Source organism: Biomphalaria glabrata, chromosome 10 (genome assembly GCF_947242115.1).
Source record: "Biomphalaria glabrata chromosome 10, xgBioGlab47.1, whole genome shotgun sequence".
Lineage (NCBI taxonomy): Eukaryota > Metazoa > Mollusca > Gastropoda > Planorbidae > Biomphalaria > Biomphalaria glabrata.
Genome location: NC_074720.1, coordinates 4,836,051 through 4,858,317, shown reverse-complemented (window position 1 = coordinate 4,858,317; position 22,267 = coordinate 4,836,051). Strand labels below are relative to the sequence as shown.

General features: G+C 37.4%; 1 protein-coding gene across 1 annotated transcript in view; it reads right to left on the bottom strand.

Moving 5' to 3' along the window:
- LOC106060779 (vesicular glutamate transporter 2-like) overlaps positions 1 to 22,267 on the bottom strand; it is a 224,537-nt gene that overhangs the window by 171,590 nt on the left and 30,680 nt on the right. The window contains exon 2 of the mRNA XM_056044185.1: positions 3,247 to 3,684. Within this exon, the coding sequence (XP_055900160.1) occupies positions 3,247 to 3,335 (89 nt within the window). The 5' untranslated portion in view covers positions 3,336 to 3,684. The remainder of the gene's footprint in view (positions 1 to 3,246; positions 3,685 to 22,267) is intronic.

The window sequence follows — 22,267 nt, the reverse complement described above, 5'->3', positions numbered from 1 at the left end:
GAAAGTGACTTAACAAATGTTCAAAGTTGGTCAATTTAAAAGCGTTAGGTGGTAGAGGGATATGTACGTTCGTTTGTCAAAAGAACGATAGAGGTTTTACTTCCAGTTTGTAATAGATCTAGACTTATTCTAAGACAAACAGTCATAAATCTGTGTCATTAGAAATATTTTTACCACTTGTTTTTCATGCTTTTGGCTTTCTCAATACGCAATCATCCTATCACTTGAACCAGTTGGAAATGGGTGGGGAAGAAAGAATTGAGTATCTCTGTGAATGTTACCGTAAATGCATTTAAAATGCATTTATAAAAACAATATAAAGAACTGAATTTGGACTCGAAGAGTCAAGCCTTCTCAAGTCAACATACAAACCACTGTGCAAACGAATCGCTTACGAAAATAAAAGGTTTAATAGTTATCTTTTGTTAGGGTCAAACTTTGAAGTGGCGACCTCCACAGTATATGAAAGCTAATTAAGCTTATACCACCACATAAGCCAAGTACAATTTCTTTTCCTTGTTCGATAACAAACAAAATAATTAATTACCAAGACTTATATAAACTCATTTGTCTTATTGTTTCAAAAATTCATTCATGTTTTGTCAAATAAAAGAAATCAGTGTACATAATTTCAGCTTGATCCAAGACGTGTAAATGATTTTTACCAGGCAGACATAAGCTTCGTAAAAAGTAATGGACACTATGTCAAGGTTCTGGGTTAAACAATTAGGAAGTAAAGGGTTAAAAAAAAAAGACACGTACTAAGACTAACTAGTTAGTCCTGTAGGTCCATCTCACAGTTTCGATGTCCTGTAGGTCCATCTCACAGTTTCAATGTCCTGTAGGTCCATCTCATAGTTTCAATGTCCTGTAGGTCCATCTCACAGTTTCAATGTCCTGTAGGTCCATCTCACAGTTTCAATGTCCTGTAGGTCCATCTCACAGTTTCAATGTTCTGAAGGTCCATCTCACAGTTTCAATGTCCTGTAGGTCCATCTCACAGTTTCAATGTCCTGTAGGTCCATCTCACAGTTTCAATGTCCTGTAGGTCCATCTCACAGTTTCAATGTTCTGAAGGTCCATCTCACAGTTTCAATGTCCTGTAGGTCCATCTCACAGTTTCAATGTCATGTAGGTCCATCTCACAGTTTCAATGTCCTGTAGGTCCATCTCACAGTTTCAATGTCCTGTAGGTCCATCTCACAGTTTCAATGTCCTGTAGGTCCATCTCACAGTTTCAATGTCCTGTAGGTCCATCTCACAGTTTCAATGTCCTGTAGGTCCATCTCACAGTTTCAATGTCCTGTAAGGTCCATCTCATAGTTTCAATGTCCTGTAAGGTCCATCTCACAGTTTCAATGTCATGTAGGTCCATCTCACAGTTTCAATGTCCTGTAGGTCCATCTCACAGTTTCAATGTCCTGTAAGGTCCATCTCACAGTTTCAATGTCCTGTAGGTCCATCTCACAGTTTCAATGTCCTGTAGGTCCATCTCACAGTTTCAATGTCCTGTAGGTCCATCTCACAGTTTCAATGTCCTGTAGGTCCATCTCACAGTTTCAATGTTCTTGTCTCTGCATGAACGATGGAGTCATTGCCAGGGCATCCAGCCTGCCCAAGAGCGTAGTCCCGGGTATTGTTTTGATCTGTGTGACGCCACAGACCAGCCCCCCCCACCCCACCCACCCCCCCCATTCACATGAGCCTCCCTTGAGGGGGCTTTTTATCTCCCGATCCACTCACCCAAATTATGTTTGGCATCAATTACAGGCAGGTTGCCCTGGGCAGTGGTGCCAAACTATTCCCGGCAGCCTTTTTGTCTTTTTCCCCTCCCTGCCTTTCCATCAATCCCTCCTCTCTCTCTTTCTCCCTGTATTTTTTTTTTCATCTTTCTTTCTCTCTTTCTCTTATATCAACATGAATGTAATTATTTATGTTCTTTATTCTTTTCTAATTGGTCTCTTTTGTTTCCTATTACTATTCGGGCTTTCTCTTTCTCTCTGCCTCTCTCTATCTTCTCTTTTTGTTTAACCATCACGGTTTGTTAGTTTTTTCTTCAAGTCGCAATGCTTCCCTCTTTCTCTCTCTTCTCTCTTTTTATCACTTCCCGGATTCTCTTCTGACTCTTTTCTCTCTCTAATTTTCTCTTCTTTTCCCCTAACTCTCCCACATTATCTCTTTTTACAATTCCTCTATTCAAGTCACTACTTCGTGGGGAGTGGGCGGACGCTGATCTCAAAAACGGCTCTAACAATTTTCTTTGAAATTAAACAGTTGATGTATTTATCTGAGAAAAGAATTACTAGCTCATTGCCCACATGGGGGAAAATCTAGTTTGACTGTTATAATTTTTCAAAGTAAAAAAATAAATAAATTTAAATTTGTCTTGACTAGACTTGTAAGATAACAGTAAATTTAAAGTTGTCTCAATTTCGTTGAAAGAATATACACTCTCTGTTAATATTTTTCTACGTAAATCTAATAAATACATCTAGACTCTAGATCAAGTAGGAGATCTAGATCTAGACTAGGTCTGAGAGTTCTAAATCAGAAGTCTAGGTTTAATAGAAGATCTCTATGTCCATATATTGATCATATCGATAAATAATCACGTAAGTATCAATTCCCGTTCATACCTATGACGGTTTAAATATTCCGGGTTTGATTCCCAGTTTGTACCAAATATTTTTTATTTTTTAAAAATTAATAACCAGTAAATAGTTGACTAATAGTAGCTTTTTTTTTTTTATTGATTCCATGTCTTGTCTATGCCAATGAATAATTGTGCAAAGTTTCAACCTGTAAAAACTTTTTACCAGACAGACAGAAAGACAGACACATAGACAAACAGAATGAGTTAATATAAGCTTTGTGAAGATCAAATATGAGGTAAGTGAGGCTTTCTGGAGATGTTGATTCCGCTTATAGACAAAAATCATAGTGTGTGCTTGTGTTTTTCACTTGTATTTAATCCACTACTATGTGGTCACGTGATATATTTCACCTGGTCACTTGATATATTTCACACGGAAACACTCTTTGAAATCAAGGGCAAAGGGTTATTACAGTTAACCACTTCGCTAAGGCCTTATAGCTTTAAAACAGTAATCGTATTAAGAGGGACTTACAACAGTTGTTTTTGTAAATGACGGTTTTGTATGACGGTGTGTTTTAACACAGTGTTTAGCATTCTTTTTCCACATCACGTCTCTCAAAAAAGCCCATGCCACTAGATCTTGTACTTACCTGTGTATTGAGTCCTTGGCCAGCTGTGTAGCATCTTTAGACGGCTGCAGAACCCGGTCCTTCAAATTAGTAAATGCTCCAAAAGGCATGATGGGATATCAGATTGGAAATTCCCCAAACTATTGCTGTTTCGCTTTAATTAAAACATAAAGACTGCTAGCTACTGGCATGCGAATTTCGTTGTCTTAAAGAATTAGATCTGACTTCACATCCAGGAATGTCTTCTGTCTTTGATTCTGCACTGAGACTGTGTAGCAATATTTCGCAGCTCAATTCAATGCCGGAATCCGTTTTGAACGCTATGTTTTTAAAGTGAGTGTGCAATTATATATTCGAAGAGAGATCTGTGGGGGAGTAGGTCTACTTGTAATAGATACGCCCTCGTCTTTTTAGTTGATTCTGTATTGGTTCAACTTTTGTCTCATTTTGGGCTGATATCTGAAAATAAAATAAAAACAAGGTAAAATTAGGGGTCAATACATGAAATTGAAGTGCGATCACTGTTCTTTAAAAAGAATCTCATCATAGCATGCCTTTATCTAGGAGACAAGTATTGTGCATCAATTTACTCAGTAAGTAAACGTATTTTATAGAATGTACAAAGCAAGGTTGTCATTGCCGAAAGTGGTAATGGGTGTAAGCACTCCACTACCTATAAAATGCTTCCTAATGGCATGCGTCTCAAATAGCCTCTGACAACCAGTCCAACTCCTGGCCTTCACGTGTGGCTCAGACATTGAGTCCGGCGGAACTGTTTTCACTAAAAGAGAAGGGGCAATGGCGAGTAACTGGCGCCTTAACCAGTAAGCTTCGGTCAGGAGGGGCTCGTTAGCCATGGCTGGCTACCCACCTAGGAGAAGGAAAACTCTGAATTCAAACCTTGCAGTTTATACCCAATCATGAGAAAAGCTTCGGGAGTCAACTCTGAGGAAAAATCAGGAGCTGGCGACCCTAAGGCAGCTTGCAGCACCCAGCGCTACACCCTGGCAGAACCTGCGACGCCGCTGATCCCAAAATATATAGGCATGCCGTTGCTTTGGATACATCAGCTGCGTGAAGAGGGAAGGGGGCGGGAAATGATATGTGGGCGACATCGCTCCGACCACAGCTAATGCCCAGGCATTCATCTCATTTTCCATGAGATGATCCATAGTCGCTTCATGTCTGAAGGAGGCCATAGTTGAAACACACAAAAGGATCAACACGAGAGAACGACATGGCTGCTGGTCGTGTGGTATACGGTCTGGACTACCGTCTCACTTTTTCTGGGTTCAAACGATTCCCGCTATCATCCACTGAAACCAGGCGTGTGCGTGAGTAAGTGGAGTGAAGGTTGGCCTAGAAAGTACTCCCTTTCAGACCTTGCGATCTCCACGACTCATGATATAAAAATCATGGCTAACGGTTAACGAGGGTGTCCAGCACAACAAACAACCCACCTTTACTTTCCGCAACTAAAGTCCGGTACCCATTGGCATAATTAGGTCCAGCAAATACACTTTAGTACCGAAGTACGATAATCAGATGACGTCATTATTATCAGAAATCCACTATACCTTCAGAGAGATATATCAGAGGTGGAGTCTCACTATTTACTATTTGAAACAACAAACTCTTCTAGTCTTAACTGTGTACCTCTGTATAGCAGAGCGCGGCAGCATCAAGCTGAACACAATTTCAAAAGTGAGTTCAGTCAATAGAAAGTAGTTCGTGACGCAATCAAATATTAACCAGGCTCCAGTCAAGCTGAACAAGTGTTGGATTGTCCTAGACCCCGTGGAGCTCTCCAAGAGTTTAATCCTGACTATGTAGTTTACCCATCGTTTGGGTTTCCTTTAATGATTTAAAGGTGAAAAGGTTATTGGGTTGTTGAAAGTAAGTAAAGTTTCCCTTTCAGACCTGGCGACCTAAGGGGGCAGATGGTCATCTGTTTCTTTGGCCAACGGTTAACGTGGGGTGTCATGTGGCCAGCACAACGACCAACCGCCTTAATTTTTCCCAAGTAAAGTCAGGTACCTATTAGAGTTGGGTGGACTCAGGGACGCCCTTATAATCCCGATATTCAAAATCACAGTCTTCAACGAGATTCGAGCCCAGGACCCCAAATTTGGAAGCCAGGCACTTAACCACTTAGCCAACGCGCACAAGCAACAGTAAGTAATATGATGTTTCTAACTCAATCATAACTTGTTTCTTGAATAAAAGTCTAAAGAATTCTATTTTCTCTAGAATAATAGTCAAAATAAACTGTATTGTCCTTTAGGAAATTTGTTTTACAATTGTGCATTACACTTAACAAAACATTATAACAATAGCGATCGATTTATACGATAACACACAATATATACGTTCATATAACAAATTCACTTTAAACATTATCTGTGAGGTTCACATTTGAAAGTTCGATTTTATTAATAATAGCTAAAGCCAGTGTTTCTCAAACTGTGTTCCGAGGAACCCTAGTGATCCTTGAGGCCTGAATAGGTGCCCCACGAGCTACTGGAGTAATTAGCTAGTAGGCCACACCGTGAAATAAATCTGTTTAAAAATAGCCCAAGTGTTCCTTTAAATACCCAGAAAGTGCTAATTATTCCGTTTAAGATAAAGTTTGGTAAACACTGGCTTAAGGAATAAAAGAGTTCGTGTGACTGTTTATTTGTAATCGGTGTCTCGTCAGCTCTTTGTGATGATCAAATGTTACAATCTTGATCCATAGGTTTTTGTTTTGTTTTTTTTTTGTTTAAAAGATTAAAGGTTAAACTCCGATGGTTTTGACAATTTTTGATATAATATGTGTTTTGATTGACAGATAATGAATATATTATTATAATGTTTTTATTTGCAATAATAACAGTAATTGATATTTTTCCTGCGCATCCACCGGGTTTCTATGTGACGTCACACATGCCTATTAATTTAATCTATTGACTTACTGTATAACGGAAAACCATTACAGCAAAGTTTACATTCTCGTAAAAGAAATAAATCTTCGTCTATGCAGTTAGATCTAGGATCTTGTAAGCAAAGGAAAAAAATGCGTGTTAAAGGAGATTTACATGCTTGACTAACCACGGCAGTGTGTATCTTCTCGCCTGACCACTCAACACACAACAGACACTATCGCTTGGTTGTCTTGTCATGACTGACTACACGTAGTCTAGACTAGCCTTACACTGACCAGTTTGTTCAAATCAGTCAGACCTGCGATCTATTTACTTCTTGGGACAGGGAGGGGCTTAGATGAAAATGTGACTTTTTTTCTTGAGTTGGTTGTCCTAATGCTTTTAAATTTATCTATCTATATATAACTGTACCAGAGCGCTTGACTAGGCCGCCACTAAGCCTAACAGCTACTGTAAGAATGAAGCGATACGATTGGTTAAATCTAGTTTCCCTTTCAGTATTGTTGAGGGAAGTGACGTTTGCCTAACCTAAAAACAAAATATCAAAGAACCCCGTTTTTTTTTAGATGTCAAGAATTTACTGACTAATTTATTAAATATAAATGTTTCTAAGCATTTAAATAAACAAGGTTACAAAAGACAGTTTGTGTGGAAACACAAACTCAAAATCGGCCCCCTAAGTCGTCCACAAAGGCAGGCTTCAATATTTTCGTCAGAAAGAACATCCAAATGAAATTATTTCAAAAACAAATGAGAGATAAGAATGGAGAAAGAAGGTTTACAGATCTTGTGTAGTGCCCCAACGGTCCCGCGGATAAAAAAACTGCTTGCATAACTGATTTTAAAAATTAGATTTTTTGCTTTCAGAAAAAAAAAGTAGCCGTTGCATCAAAACTTTCAATGGTCTAAAATATTGTAATGTCGGATTTTCAATATCTTTTCTAGTTAACGAGATCTAAACGGGACGGACGGACAGACATTTCACACAAAACTAATAGCGTCTTTTCCCCTTTCGGGGGCCGCTAAAAATGATAAAATGTTTACTATTACAACTTTTTACGCAGAATTTAAATATGTCAATAGCTCAAATTTAGAAAAAAACATCGGAGTTTCCCTTTAAAGGCTTTTTTAAACATGTTTTTTTCACCAATAGATATACCAGTGCGGTATCTTAGTAACCTAATAGCACATTAGCATCATTTAGGAATGCCAAACCAGGCAGAGATGATAAAGCCAAAAATATTGCAGATGCTGCATCTTAAGACATGAACAAGGCCACTCAAGGGTTATTCGAATAGACGCCAAACTAGTGATTTTTAGTCCGAGCACTTTTTTTTTTCAGAAATTTTCTAGGAAGCTTTTGAATTTACGATTACTTTGAACTGTAGAGCTAAATTTGTCAGGTCATGGTTAAAACGTGAGCAATACAACAAAAAATAGACGGTTTACAGTAGCAACAAAAATTATTTATAAAAAAAAAAAAGCGAGTCCCATTCATTTCAAGTCAATTCAATCCACTCTGTCGCCACTCACCGGAATGAGTTGATTCGAGTTTTAACTACACACTTTATGAAACAAAAAACGAGAAATCGATTATCTTTTGTATCGTGGTGGCGATTGTTTTACTTTGATTTGTATCACTGTTTGAATGTTTGGCATGGCTGTGAGTGTATTCGATGTTCAGCGATCCCGTCCTATTGTTTTTAATTTTTTTTTTTTTTTATGTTTTGCTAAAAGCAATAGCTTTAAGCATGCCTTGTTTTCAGAGCGAGGCGAATTCATGCCTGATTACGTCTACCCAGGTATGTGGAGACCCTAGGGTCGACATTTTGAGGAGGTCGCTACACTTTTTCGAAACATTTAATAAAATACACTTATTAAATTTTTAAAAATACTAATATCCAAAAGCATAACATATTAACATAACATAACATTTAATTTTAATTGCATTCGTTTTAATGGATAGCTGCCTGGTCGTGCGGTTTGCGCGCTGGACTGTCGATCAGATTTATCGATGGTCCAGGGTTCAAACCCTGCCCGCTCCCATCCCCCGTCGTCCTGCGGGAGGTTTGGACTAGGAAGTAATTATCTTCAACTCTGAAGGAACATCCGAAACATGTAAAACAAACAAACAAAAAAAATACATTTATTTAATTTGGATATTTTAGTAACAAAAAATGTAAATGGGTAAGGTTTTCGCATGTAGTAAATTCGTAATTCGAGAAAACGAAAAAAAACTATGAGCGGACAATTGTTAACCACAACCCTAACCCCAACTGTAAAATTTCAACTATTGTTGGTAGAAATATTTCCCCCTCGGAGAGTCGGACCACACAATGATCCATCTTACACCCATGTACAAACCGGTTTTAAAAACAACAAAACCCGAATTACAGTCCAACCAGTCACGGTCTGACGACGCTGTTTTACAGCTACAAAGTTGTCTGGAGCAAACAGATTGGGACATGTTTGTAAACAACTGCCCAGACAGATGAACTTACCACAACTGTTAATTCGTACATCCAGTTCTGTGATAATACAGACGTTACTTCAAAAAAGAAGATGATTACGTCCGACGCGTCATGCATTTAGTCATGCATATTAACCAATGACTTAAATTCTGCCAAGTCACTGGTTTTCCTGGCTAGCACAGGCAACCCATTCCATGCTCTAATAGCACTAGGGAAGAAGGAGTATTTGTACAAAGTTGTACCAAAGGATAAAATTAAAACATTCTGTAATAATAGACCCTAGATGACCAACATTAAAAAATTAACATTCTGCCGTCATCGAGAAGTACATAGAAGTGTATTTATAAAGCGCTGGTTATGAATGTGTATGCGTTTTTCGTGTGTGAATGTCGTTCGTATGTGCATCTATATTAAGCATCTATATTGTTATTGTACAGTAGTTACGCTGATGTTGTCAATTGTAGTCAAACCGAATTTCCGTTTGATTGGATCAATAAAGGTTATCTTATCTTATCTTATCTTAGAAATGCGAGAAAAAAATATTACAAAAAAAAAAAAAAATTAAAGTTGCTGACCCGTCGAAATATTTTTATTTTTTTTTTCGTCTGGGCCCTTTCTTGTGGATAACCCTGGGCTGTGGCCTCACCTGCCCTCCCGGTCCTGCGTATACCATAGAATGTACAACATTATCACGCCTTCTTAAATACATATAACATATTGTTTTAGTGTCGAAGCAATTAAGAGTACACTTCTTCTTTGGACTGGATGGAATCCTGGGTAAATTATGAGAGAGGCACAAAAAACACAGAGCCATAACTTACAAGTATAAAATCATAAACCTAATAAAATACACAGAAATGGGCAAAGGTAAAGGTACATTACTTGTTCCATATGCCAAGAAAAATTCAGATAAGTTTCAAACTCAATAGTAAGTGTTGACAACCATATTTATAAAGCTGATATTAACTCGGTCAGTCTGTCTGTCGGGGTGGGTTGTTATACATGTTTTCTTCCCTCCCGTTGCTCATTCTCAGATCAAGTTGAAAGATCAAGTATTGTGGGACTTTCACGTACTTTTTGGTGTGCACATCCGTAAAATATGAGTCAATAGGTATTTAAAAAAAAAATTAGTTAATCAATTAGTGGTAATTCATTATTGAATATATTTTATGTATAAAAAGAAATACATCTTATAGTATTTAGAGATATGGTGAAACCAGTAATGTAGTTTATGTTTTGTGTATTCTTATCTTTAATATCTGTTTTATATATTTAATTTTTATTTATATTTTTATATTTTGTCCTATATTATAGAAATACGAAACAAAGAATTTTCTTCCTTTTTTTTTCAAAAAACAATTAAAAAAAAAACAATTAAAAAATTGTAAAGTTGTAATTTTATATCACAAAACAATTTATTTAGTATTACACTTTTTTTTTACTATTACTTACAAAAAACCAAGTACATTAATGTTATGAAAATATAAGGAGATATTTAATCCCTAACTTAGTATAACCTCCCCTGTTTCTAGTTTAATTAAAATAGTTGTACAAATCGTATGTTTTTTATGAAAAAACTCTGTGTACATATTAAATTTTAATAACAAAGAGTTTCGTTTACAGAACATAAAAAGTTGCCGTTGAATTTAAAGTTCGCAAGCTGCTAAATATCATGAAGTTGTAGTTTTCAATAACTTTTTTTGTTGTTTTTGTGATCTAAGCGTGACGTGCTTCTGACTTGACTTGGCTGTCGTCATCTGTTCAGTCCCATGGTGTCCGCTCATCTGATTCAACCCTACTCAAACTTACATCAGAACTCATCAGCCAGTACAAACACACACACACACTCCGTAATAGTGGCGTAGCTTGGGTTGGGGAGGAGAGGGGGCGAAGTTAAAAATCCCCCCCCGGGCCCCCACTTTATGGGGGGCGGCCAAATGAGTGGTTTGGTACATTAAATATTAAATATTACGCAAAATGCAGGGGCCTCCAAGGAGGTCAATCCCCCAGGCCCCCAAATGATGACAATTCCTAGTTACGCCTCTGCTCCGTAACAAACTGAATATGTGTTTTTGTAAGCTGTCAAATGTATTGTATCTACACTCCAAGGTAGAATATATTATATCTACACTCCAAGGTAGCATACATTATGTCTACACTCCAAGGTAGCATATATTATATCTACACTATTGTATGTATTGCATAGGCACTGTTATTGGAGATTAAGGTGATGGACTGAACAAGGTCAAGGACACTAAATTGAGCTCCAACTCTACCAACTAAGTAAAAGCTGCAAACAGAAGAGCTTAGAAAATGTGTTTTTATACAGAGCTGGAAAGTGCACAAAAATAATCATAGAACTTTAAAAAAACAAAGCCCACAGACCTATATATATATATACTATATCTAGACCGGACATACAGATCTTTTAACACTACAAAAAAATGTCGTGAGCAAACAAGGCGTTGTTTTGTAAAGTAGTTATAAGAAGTAAAGTTGTTGTTTTTTTCAACCCTAACCTATGTTACATATAATTTAATGTTAAGATCTAGATTTAGTAATTAATAAGAGCACCCTCGATTAATAATTATTATTTTCGAAATTTTAGATACATACAGACAAAATCAATCTATTTAAATGTACTTAAGATAACTAAAAATCATTAGACGTGAACTATTTCGATCTAGGATTCTTATTATATCATATTAATGGAAACTAACAGGAAATGGCTTTATTTCATAAATTTGCGTGAATATATAGTTCTGTGATTAATAAGTAACAATCTAAATATATATATAGGTCTGTGAGTTGATCAATCGCGAATAAGAATAGGTTTCCGTTTTCCAGTGTAGATATAATACACAGCCTTATCTACATTTAGTTTATTTTTGTACACCAGACGCATTGAAGTTTGCTATTTAGGGATATGCTGCCATGTATGACGATGTCGAAATTGGTAGAATATGTTTCACTAGTGTAATAACCCTAACCATTTTTGAAACGTATTCTGTTCTCTCTAAACCCCATTAGTTTTTCTTTCCGGAATAGTACTAAACATTCCAAAGACATAAACGGCTATGTGTGATATTAAATGTTAACGAGACTTAACACTCCAATCTATCTTGTTATTATTTTTCTTGTCTTAAACGCAATGCAAAACTATTTCTATGGCGTCACTATTGAAATTGTGGGTGGGTATGGAGGCAGCTAGAAAGGGGGAGACCAGGATGGGGATTGGGGGGCGCCGAACATTGTTATGACTTCGCTCTAACTGTATCACGTCGCGATTAGACTCGGGCGAACCAAATATCGTTCCAATCAATGGAAGAAATCGATACCCTGCTCTTCGGATCGATACGGCATATTCTGTAGTAGAGACAATACATGGATATGATATGTCAGGAAGGGAAGGAAGCAGATTATGGGAGCAGCTCTCCGTAGCAACGTCATTTACACCTGAGTAACGGCAGCCCTGCCAGGATGAAGTGACTGCAGCCCTGCCAGGATCAAGTGACGGCAGCCCTGCCAGGATGAAGTGGTGTTCAAAATGTGATCAAACGTGACTCATAGCACAAAAAGTCGTTAAACTGAAGCTTAAACATTATTTGTTATTCTTTTGTTATGCTTTTATTTTTATATATATAAAATATATATAGAAGAAAAAAAGTTCATTTTAAGAATCAATAGTGAAATGAATAAACAGTCTTATTTTCAAAAATTGAGCCTGCCATTAAATGCGTTTAAAAAGCGATTGCGGTAACATTCACACAGATACACCCTTCTTTCTCCTCTCTCCTCTTTCTTAAGTGGTCCCCAGACAAGTGACAGGATCATAGCGCATTGAAAAAGATAAAAACATGAATGAGCGCTAAACAAAAACAGTTGATACATTTAAGATTTAATCGCACAGTTTTACTGATGTTTAGATCTATTACAAATTTGATTACATGACTGATCCAAACTAAATTGATACAATTACACCCGCCATAAGCATTCCAAAGTATATTCTTTGATTTTTTTTTTAAAACTTCTTGTCTCTGTCGCGCCTCTCGTTCGGTACTAAAATGGAATAGATCTTGAACCAACTTCTTTTTAAAAAATAATTAGCATAACTTTTATTAACAATATAGCTTTCGACACTTATGTATATGTATGTAGAAACGCAAATTAACTAACACTATCTTTACAATTTAAACAAAATACAACTGACAATCAAACATCAATTTTTTCCTGTCACTCCACGTTCACTAACTATTATCAGTTATTCTCCCCCCTTTCTAAAACCCCCCCCTAGACTGCGATGCACTTACGTGAAGTTACGTCGGAATGTATTCAGCCAATAGGAACACGCACACACTCCATAGCAATGGACAGATAGATAAAAAGAGTTACCTAACTTTAAAATGTCCCATTACCAGGGCAGGTTGCGTAACATAATGCAGTCTCTGGTGATATTAAATGCAAATTTATCTGACTATGTTCGTAGCTCAAGGTTTGGCCTTTTAAATCACACGAGAAGTTGCTAAAGGGGGCCGGGAGGATATGGAACTCTCGAAATGTAAATAAGCACAGAGTGTAGCAGTCTGCATACGACATTGGTACAGACCTGTGACGTGGCAATGAGCTACTGGTCTTAACTGCCCACAAGTTGTCACGTACAGGTCAGAGTTTAAGGAGATGTATGCAGAAACTAGTGAAAGGAAAATTAAAACAAGATAAAACTCGCTGCAAAAACACGTCCTCTCTGCCTCGAGTGTCTAAGGTATTTCCCTCGAATGACGTCAGTCCACCTCGGGATTTCATCAGAAACCCCACGGCCTTTATCAATCAAAACAACCTCCCAACTTGATTACACTAGAAAGACTCACGCACGCACGCACACAGACACACATAACCCTTCAAGAGGGACGCTTTTCATGAACAGTTTATGTATTGAATATATTTTTCTTATATGCAAAGTTCACATTTCAAATTTAAAACGCAAAACGATTTCTCATCTATTATGATTGTGTCCAAATCATTTGCCTGTAGGATGCCCCTAAAAACAATTACAAAAAACAAACAAAAATATTCTTGTGACTTATAACAAACCTCAATGTGCAGACACTTCTTCCGCTAGCAACTTGCGCCCATGTTAACGTAAGAACAAACTTATAAGCCAACCTGATTTCAAAATACACTCGTATCAAAATTTTTACTTTTTAAAAATTCTTTAACACCTATTGCCCGAATGCCAATCTGGTCATTCCGCCCCTGGTTGGAGTTGAGAATATATAGAAAAAAAATGCACGAACTCAAATGCCAGGATTCTAACAAAAAAAAATTAATTTGATTTTCGTTAAAATTTGTTTTAAAAGCTCCATTTTAACTAGAAGAAACTAATTAATAAACAAATTAAATGAGAAATGGACAAGCTCTCATCCTAATCACAAGAAAGATGAAACCTATTATAAGCTACTAGTTTCTAGTCCTAACCTTCCACAGAACAAAAGGTGGTGGGAGCGGGCAGGGTTTGATAAATTTAAACGACAGTCCAGCGCTCAGGCAGCCATCCGTAGTGTGAAGACTACTCTTGTGTTTCTCGTGGACTATCCGCAGTGATCTTTCCTTTACTTCTTGTCTACATTTTAGAGGGAAGAAGAGAATTATATATATATATATAGATAGATAGATAGATAGATCATGAAAAGATCAACGTCTAATCTTTCGACTCAGGAACGGACATATCAGAATGAGACAACATAATTGGAACCAGTGAAATCTGCCCATGTGGAGTGTCACCAGAAAATGCTGACCATGTCCTTCTAAACTGTTCTCTTTGCCATGAGGCCCATACAAGACACTGGCCCCAAAACACCCCAATAGAAAGAAAACTAGATGGAGAGCTCCCTGATTTGGAAACAACTGCTCAGTTCATCTCATATATTGGTCTAGTCATCTGAACGCTCCAACAAAACAATGAGAACAAGGAAGACGAAGAAGAAACTCCAAGAAATAGTGCAAAGAAAATGCAGTTGAGGAATATACAAAATTCTAAAAAAAAAGGATCGTAAAAAAATCTTTTCAAAGGATTGGATCTCAACTCGTCAGTCTATTATTCAATTTGTTAAACTCCAATCAGCACACTACCAAATTAGAAAAGTCAATCTGTAAAGTGTGTTTTGACGACAATTTAGGGGACATGTTAAAAACTATTTCTTTTGGTGTTTTACAAAATACAAAGCTGAATTAATAAATATTTTTTTTTTAAAAAAAAAAAGCTTTTTTAGCACTGTTTCTTAAATGTTTGCTCCTAAGACCTAGATCACTATACAAAAAAAAAAAAAATTGAGAACAACACTTTTAGTACAAAAAATTATTGGAACAACATGAAACTGGTTTATTGGAAGTTCAAGAGAAATCACTGCTGTGCGCTTTCAAGGTAGCCAGAGCACGGGACAAACACTGGCTAATGGATGCACGGCTCGTCATTTGTTACAAGTCTATAGACAAGTATTGATTCGACCCCCTTTCCCCAACCCTCCACTTTTACTGGTTCGCTCCACCCCCTCCCTGAGGCCTCGTTTTTTTCATTAAAAGCTATGTTTACCTGTACGAGTGTATGTCACTTTAGCTATTAGCTTCCTACAGGTACTAGCGCCATGCATTAGAATCCGTTCTATTCAGACATTCAAAGAATGAGACGGACATTACATTTTTTTTTGAAGGACAAAGAGCGACAAGCTTGAATACGAAAGTATTATGAAGTCCCGTTTATGTAGCCGATGTTTAGGTAGCCAGTGTTTAGGTAGCCAATGCTAATATAGTCAATGTTTAGGTAGACAATGTTTAGGTAGCCAATGCTAATATAGCCAATGTTTAGATAGACAATGTTTAGGTAGCCAATGCTAATGTAGCCAATGTTTAGGTAGACAATGTTTAGGTAGCCAATGCTAATATAGCCAATGTTTAGGTACCCAGTGTTTAGGTAGCCAATGTTAATATAGCCAATGTTTAGGTAGACAATGTTTAGGTAGCCAATGCTAATATAGCCAATGTTTAGGTAGACAATGTTTAGGTAGCCAATGCTAATGTAGCCAATGTGTAGGTAGACAATGTTTAGGTAGTCAATGCTAATGTAGCCAATGTGTAGGTAGCCAGTGTTTAGGTAGCCAATGCTAATGTAGCCAATGTGTAGGTAGACAATGTTTAGGTAGCCAATGCTAATGTAGCCAATGTGTAGGTAGACAATGTTTAGGTAGTCAATGCTAATGTAGCCGATGTTTAGGTAACCCATGTTTAGGTAGCCAATGATTATGTAGCCAATGTTTAGGTAGACAATGTTTAGGTAGTAAATGTTTTAGTAGCCAATGTTTGGGTAGCAGATGTGTAGGTAACCAATGTTTAGATAGCCAATGTTTAGGTAGCCAAAGTGTACGTAGCCAATGTTAAGGTGGCCGATATTTAGGTAGCCAATGGTTAGGTAGCCAATGCTAATGTAGCCGATGTTTGGGTAGCCAATGTTTAGGTATCCAGTGTGTAGGTGGCCAATATTTAGGTAGTCAATGTTTAGGTGGCCAATGTTTAGGTGGCCAATGTTTAGGTAGCCAATGCTAATGTAGACGATGTTTGGGTAGCCAATGTTTAGGTAGCCAAAGTGTGTGTAGCCAATGTTTAGGGTGGCCGATATTTAGGTAGCCAATGTTTAGGTAGCCATTGCTAATGTAGCCGATGTTTGAGTAGCCAATGCGCATGTAGTAAATGTTAAGGTAGTTTCAAAATTAAAGAAGGAAGCTGTTTAATATATAACTAAAAAATAAAGTAAAGTAAATATTAACCGATTAAACACTTTAAAACCATAGATCTGTATAGCTAATCTTTACCCTCATCAAATGCCTAAACCAACTTCATCTCATAATAGGAGAAATCGCTTCAACAACAGAATAATTACAGAATAAATGAAATAAATATCAGCCGGAATGGTAGTAAAGATCTACCGCATAAGGTCATCAACCAACTTTCAAAGGCACCGTCTGCTTCTGCCTAGAGCCTGGCTTTACAACGAAACACAGAAAAAAAATAAAATTGAAAAACTTTCTGGAGGAACATGAGTCATCTCAACCAGTTTCTTTGAATGCGCCTTACCACGGCAAGACGAGGCCAGCACATTAACTCTTTCTCTCCTAATCGACGATACCATCGTTGATTTGACCTCATTAATTTAAATTAATGTTTAATTTTATAGACTTGACTTTGTATTATATAAAAAGATAATGCATTTCCCTTTAATTCTATACAAAATAAAACATTTTCTGATAACAAACAACAAAGCAATTGAAGCTTAATCATAACAGGGGTAGTGAAATAGCCATGAGCAATATGTAGAATTCCTTCGAAATGTGGAAAAATCATAACGGAGAGAAAGAGTTAAACAATCTAACAATGATTTCATCATCCCATGGTCGCGCTTGGGCATAGGCAACCAACCAGCTATCTGCAGGCGTCTCAGTTCTGGGCGAGCTTCTCCAACTGTGCCCACCTCTGCCCATCTGCCTGGCATCTGCTTCTAATTCGCGCAGCCAAGTAAATAAAAACAAATTTTAAGGGAATATATGCCATGTTTGACATAAATCTAAATCCAACCCATTACGTCAGATACCTAAACTAAGGCCCGCATGCAGCGGGTCATATCCGGCTAGTATATATAAAAGTCTAAGTCTTGACTCACTTAAAAAAATGGTTGTGTTTTAGCTTCGAAAATGTTTAGCGATAATGCCAAAATAACAACTCTTAGATTGATATTGGCGCTAAAGTTCTTTACGTATCTAGTTTGAACTGAACAGAGCTTTGCTATTGATTATTTAAAAACAAAAAAGACAAAGAACTTAAGTTAATGGTAAAGTTCAGAATGGATTCAAAATGGGATGGAAGCTGTCCACATCGAAATGTGAGAGCAAATATCGTAAGCTGTCCTCTTCTCAGTGGCAGGCTATTGGACACCAGGTGTGAACTTTAATTACCAGTGTCTGGGCGTCACGTGATCATGTTTTCGGTAATAGAATCACTGGGAAGTCTTGCTGGCGTGGGCTATGGAAAGAAATACAGTCTATCACCTCTTCACGAACACGCACACACACACTTTTTTAGCAAATACACTCACACATTCATTCTATTCCTTTTGTAGGCACGTAATGTACTGAACATTGGCACCGAAAATTTAAAAAAAATAAAATGATTATAAGGATTTAAATCTAGATATAAAAATTAAACTTGCGTAAATGTAAACTAAAAGTTGTCTACTTTAGCTAAAGTGCAGAAATGTGAGTGTCCCCCCTCTGTGGGCATCACCCGCTTCGGCCCGCACCCCTCGTACCGCCCTAGTGCCGCCACTGACTACAACATACATAATACAAAATAAAAGCTCTCTGTTTAACATAACTGCTTGTCTGTCGCTGATAGGTGTTCTTAGCTATACCAGAGGTGTAACCTGATAGAGATCTATCTTTTGGGGGTCAAGGAGAAGCCAGCGTTGCATAAAAAATAAAAATGTGCTGACAGGTGAAAACAAAATATTCAACCTACACTAGGTAGACATTATCTATAGAACTTATAGTCACAGCTGGGACTTAGATAGACATGTAAAACTATTTACTCTTCCTTATCCGATTGCCCAATATGTTCAAAGACTTATCAATGTGCCCAACACTTGTAAAGAGTTACCTGTTTGCCTAAAATGTCAAATAGTTACCTGTTTGCCTAAAATGTCGAATAGTGACCTGCCTAAAATTATTATTATAGCTTTTATATAGCGCTACTTTCATGTTTAGAGCGCTTCGGTCCAATATGTGGAACAGTGGGGGGGAGGGGGTATCTAGGAGTTGGTTTTCCATGCTGCCTTTAGGCGCTCAGTAAACGCAACTCTGTCAGAGTCGGGTGTCGAACCTTAATCAACAAGTTAAGCGAGTTACCAATATGCACTACATGAGTATTACATGTGCATAGAAATACCAGTGTACCCTACGTAGACCCGTATATGACCTACATAACGTCTCAATAGCAACATAATAAGTCATCGTCTTCTATTCACAATGGATACAGTATTTCACATGGCCGCGCAAACCAAGATGCAATCTGCATAGTCTGCTACATTCTTATGGCAAATAACCAAAAGGCAGGTCTCCCAAAGGCAGACCACGAGCATGATGGATTGATGATGTTAAGGCAGATCTACAATAGCGAAAGAGTCCGGGCTAGAGTCCGGGCATGGAGACGTAAAGCGTAGGATAGATGAGAACGGAGAGATGTACTAGAGCAGGCCAGGGACCTTCATAGTCTGTACTACCTCTGGGATGGATGCAAATGCATATCCGCTGGGAGTCTGGTCTCCAGTCTTTGACGACTTGTGGGAAAAGGAATTATAAACTTTTGAATGTTCTAGTAATTGCTTGAACGCAAAATACGTTACGATAAAGTATGATAGTGGTATGGCTTGTCATGAAATGACTCTCTACTTAAAAAAAACAACTATAAAAACAAACATTAACAAAACAATAAAAGCATTACATAACACTTCTATAACACTGACATGGTTACAAAGACAGTTCGTGTGGAAACACAAACTCAAAATCGGCCCCAGAGGTGGTCCACACAGGCAGGTAAAAAGGCAGGCTTAAATATTTTCAGAAAGAACATCAGAATGAAACTCCATCAAAGACAAATGACAGAGAAGAATGGAGAAAGAAGGTTGACAGATCTTGTGTGGTGGCCCAGCGGTCCAGCAGACCAAGGATAGGTGAAAGTGAATTTGAAAGATGTGAACCTGGCCTAACTGATATCTTATAATGAATATCTAATTGATCCAAATATTTTATAAAGGGCCTCTTATTCAAATCCTCAAGAAAAAAACATATCCGCAAAAAAAATAAATTTAAAAATATTTTTTCCCCTTTAGTTAAGAGTGCTAATAGTATTACTTCCGATCTGAAGTTCACACGATAATATGAAAAACTATTTTTCTCTTTAAATTTTTTTTTTTTTTAATGCAGTAGTTTATATGACAGAACTTACATAACTTAGCAATACAATTGTAAAAAAAAAATTACAAAAAATTTAAAGCCATTTACATAAATGTTGTCAAGATGTGGTAAATGGACATCTCCTCTACTAAAGAGCCTCCCGTGTTTGTTACTATTAAAAAAAACTATTGTAAAAATTGTGTATTTTTGTGAAAAAAAAAACTGCTTGCATGAGTGATTTAATAAAAAAGATTTTTCTCTTTTAGTAAAGAAAAAAGTAGCCATTGCATCAGAATTACGAATGATCTAAAATATTATGATATCGGATTTTCACTATCTTTTCTAGTTTACGAGATCTAAACGGGACGGACGGACGGACAGACAGACATTTCACATAAAACTAATATCGTTTTTTCCTCTTTCGGGGGCCGCTAAAAATGTAATGTGCTACAGGATTAAAAATGATATTTTTCGCTAACTTTCAGTAGCAACGTAAGCCATTGCTATGGTCTTCTTGCCCTAATTAGTCAATCTCAGCAAGTACGCAGTGCGAGCTTTTCTGGCGATGAGTAGCGATACAAACCTCAGCGCAGGCACGCACCAACACAATCACAACTCTACATTTCATTCACAACACCCCCCCCCCCACCCCCACCCACTGTTACGTAAGTGATACTATCGACCTGGCCAGTGCTAAGACAATGATACAACCATTCTTCCCCGAGTCTATGTAACATAAAACTCACTTGACCTTTTCAAAACATGTCTCCAGTTTGTCTTTGGATGTTATATTTATTTATTCATTTTCATGGAATCTCTTTTGTTATAATAATTTTTTTAATAAATTTGTATTTAAATCTCTTACCTAGGAATGATACCAGCAAGAAACAAACTGCAATGCACTCTATATGAAAATTTTAATAATCATTACCGGTTGATAATTCACTTACAACATGGGGAAATGGTGGCACATTAAGATAAAGCTCTTTTTACAGAATCTAGTAGCAAGTAGCCAAAATTTAAATGTTTTATATTTGATACAATTTACTATTGTAAATACTGGAATATACGTTTTTTGGTTCCAAGTTCTGAATTAAAATTCTGTGTTTGAATTAAAAGGATCTTCACTTATTCAATCTACTAGACAATATTTAGATCTAGAGACATAGAATCCTCAGCATCATGGTTACAATATATCAGCACCCCTGACAAATTTCGGCAAAGATCAACTAACAAGAGACAGTGACAGTCAAGCTCTTCAACATCAAGATCATCATCATAGATCCCTCAAGAGCATCTGAACGATAAGAAATTAAAATAAAAATATTAGGCAACGAACTGTCGACATTTGTTACCTAGCAACCCCCGTCCCCGCACCGGTGAAGTGGAGATTATGGACACTCAGTCAGAAGGACAGCGACCTCGGAAGTCCTTACTGCACTGCTTGTTGTCCTCAGTGTTGGGTATAATAATGTTATGTTATAATAATGTTATGTTATAATAATGTTATGTTTATGTTGGACTTCACAGTATTAGCTCTACATTATAAATCAAAACTTTTGGCTCCAGTGAAGCAGATATTGTGTAAGATTCCATAATGACGCCTGCGACCTCAGAAGTCTTCGTCACTTTGTTGTGTTGTCCCTTGTGTTGTGTATAAGATTGATGTAACTAGAACAATACTGAATTTTAAAAAATGGTAGGTGATCAAAATCTACTTTTAAGTAGCATGAAGCAGTTGTTGCGTTGAAGTTTATTTTTAGTGTGTATAGACGAGCCTCTATTGTGAGTTACCGGCGTAAACAAGGACATCGCTGTTTGTAGTGCGATCTTGCCATCGTATATCCATGATGGAGCTCAATGATCTTTGGTGAAAGCGCTCAAGTAGTCTTAGTTGCTTTTTGTATATAGAGGGACTTCCTATGGTCCGACAGTTACGCTGGGCAGAGCACGCATCCCGTATGGGGGACGAACGTATGCCTAAAGAAGTCCTTTTTTGGTGAGCTAAAAAGTGGTCGACGTAACAGAGGTGCGACATGGAAACGCTTTAATGACCTGCTTAGGCGCCAGCTTGCCTTAGCTGTCATGGAAGAGAGCACCTGGTTGCATGCATCTTCAGAACGAGACAGCCAGCGATCACTCACAAAGGCCGGGGAGATGTACATTTGAGACTAAAAGAAAATCCGCTGCCGAGGACAGACGCAGACCGCGAAAAGAAAATCTTAATCGACCACCGGCGGACAATGGTTATGCTTGCCATGGATGTGTCAAAATATGTAGGGAGCTGCATAGTCACGGGAAATACTGCATTCCTTATTAATTTTCGGACTCGAAGACAAGCCTTATTATTGTGAGTTAGATTTGATTACAAGTTTTTGTCATTTCGTTTCAAGCTAAATGTGTCTAAATTGTAATAAGCATTATTATTAGACTGCGAAAGATTTCTCTATTGGTAACATTATCTCTGTATGTTATTCGTAGGATCCTTTTCAGCCATCACTGCTCAGTATTTTTTCAACCTTCCACATCTCAAAGCGTAGGTGGCAGTTGGGACAATAATTGTATTGAGAAAATTTGAATCTCCCGGCTAATTGATTCGTTTTTTTTTTTCAGATAGGACGTACTTTTTGAAAAAAAGGCTCCTTATTTCCAG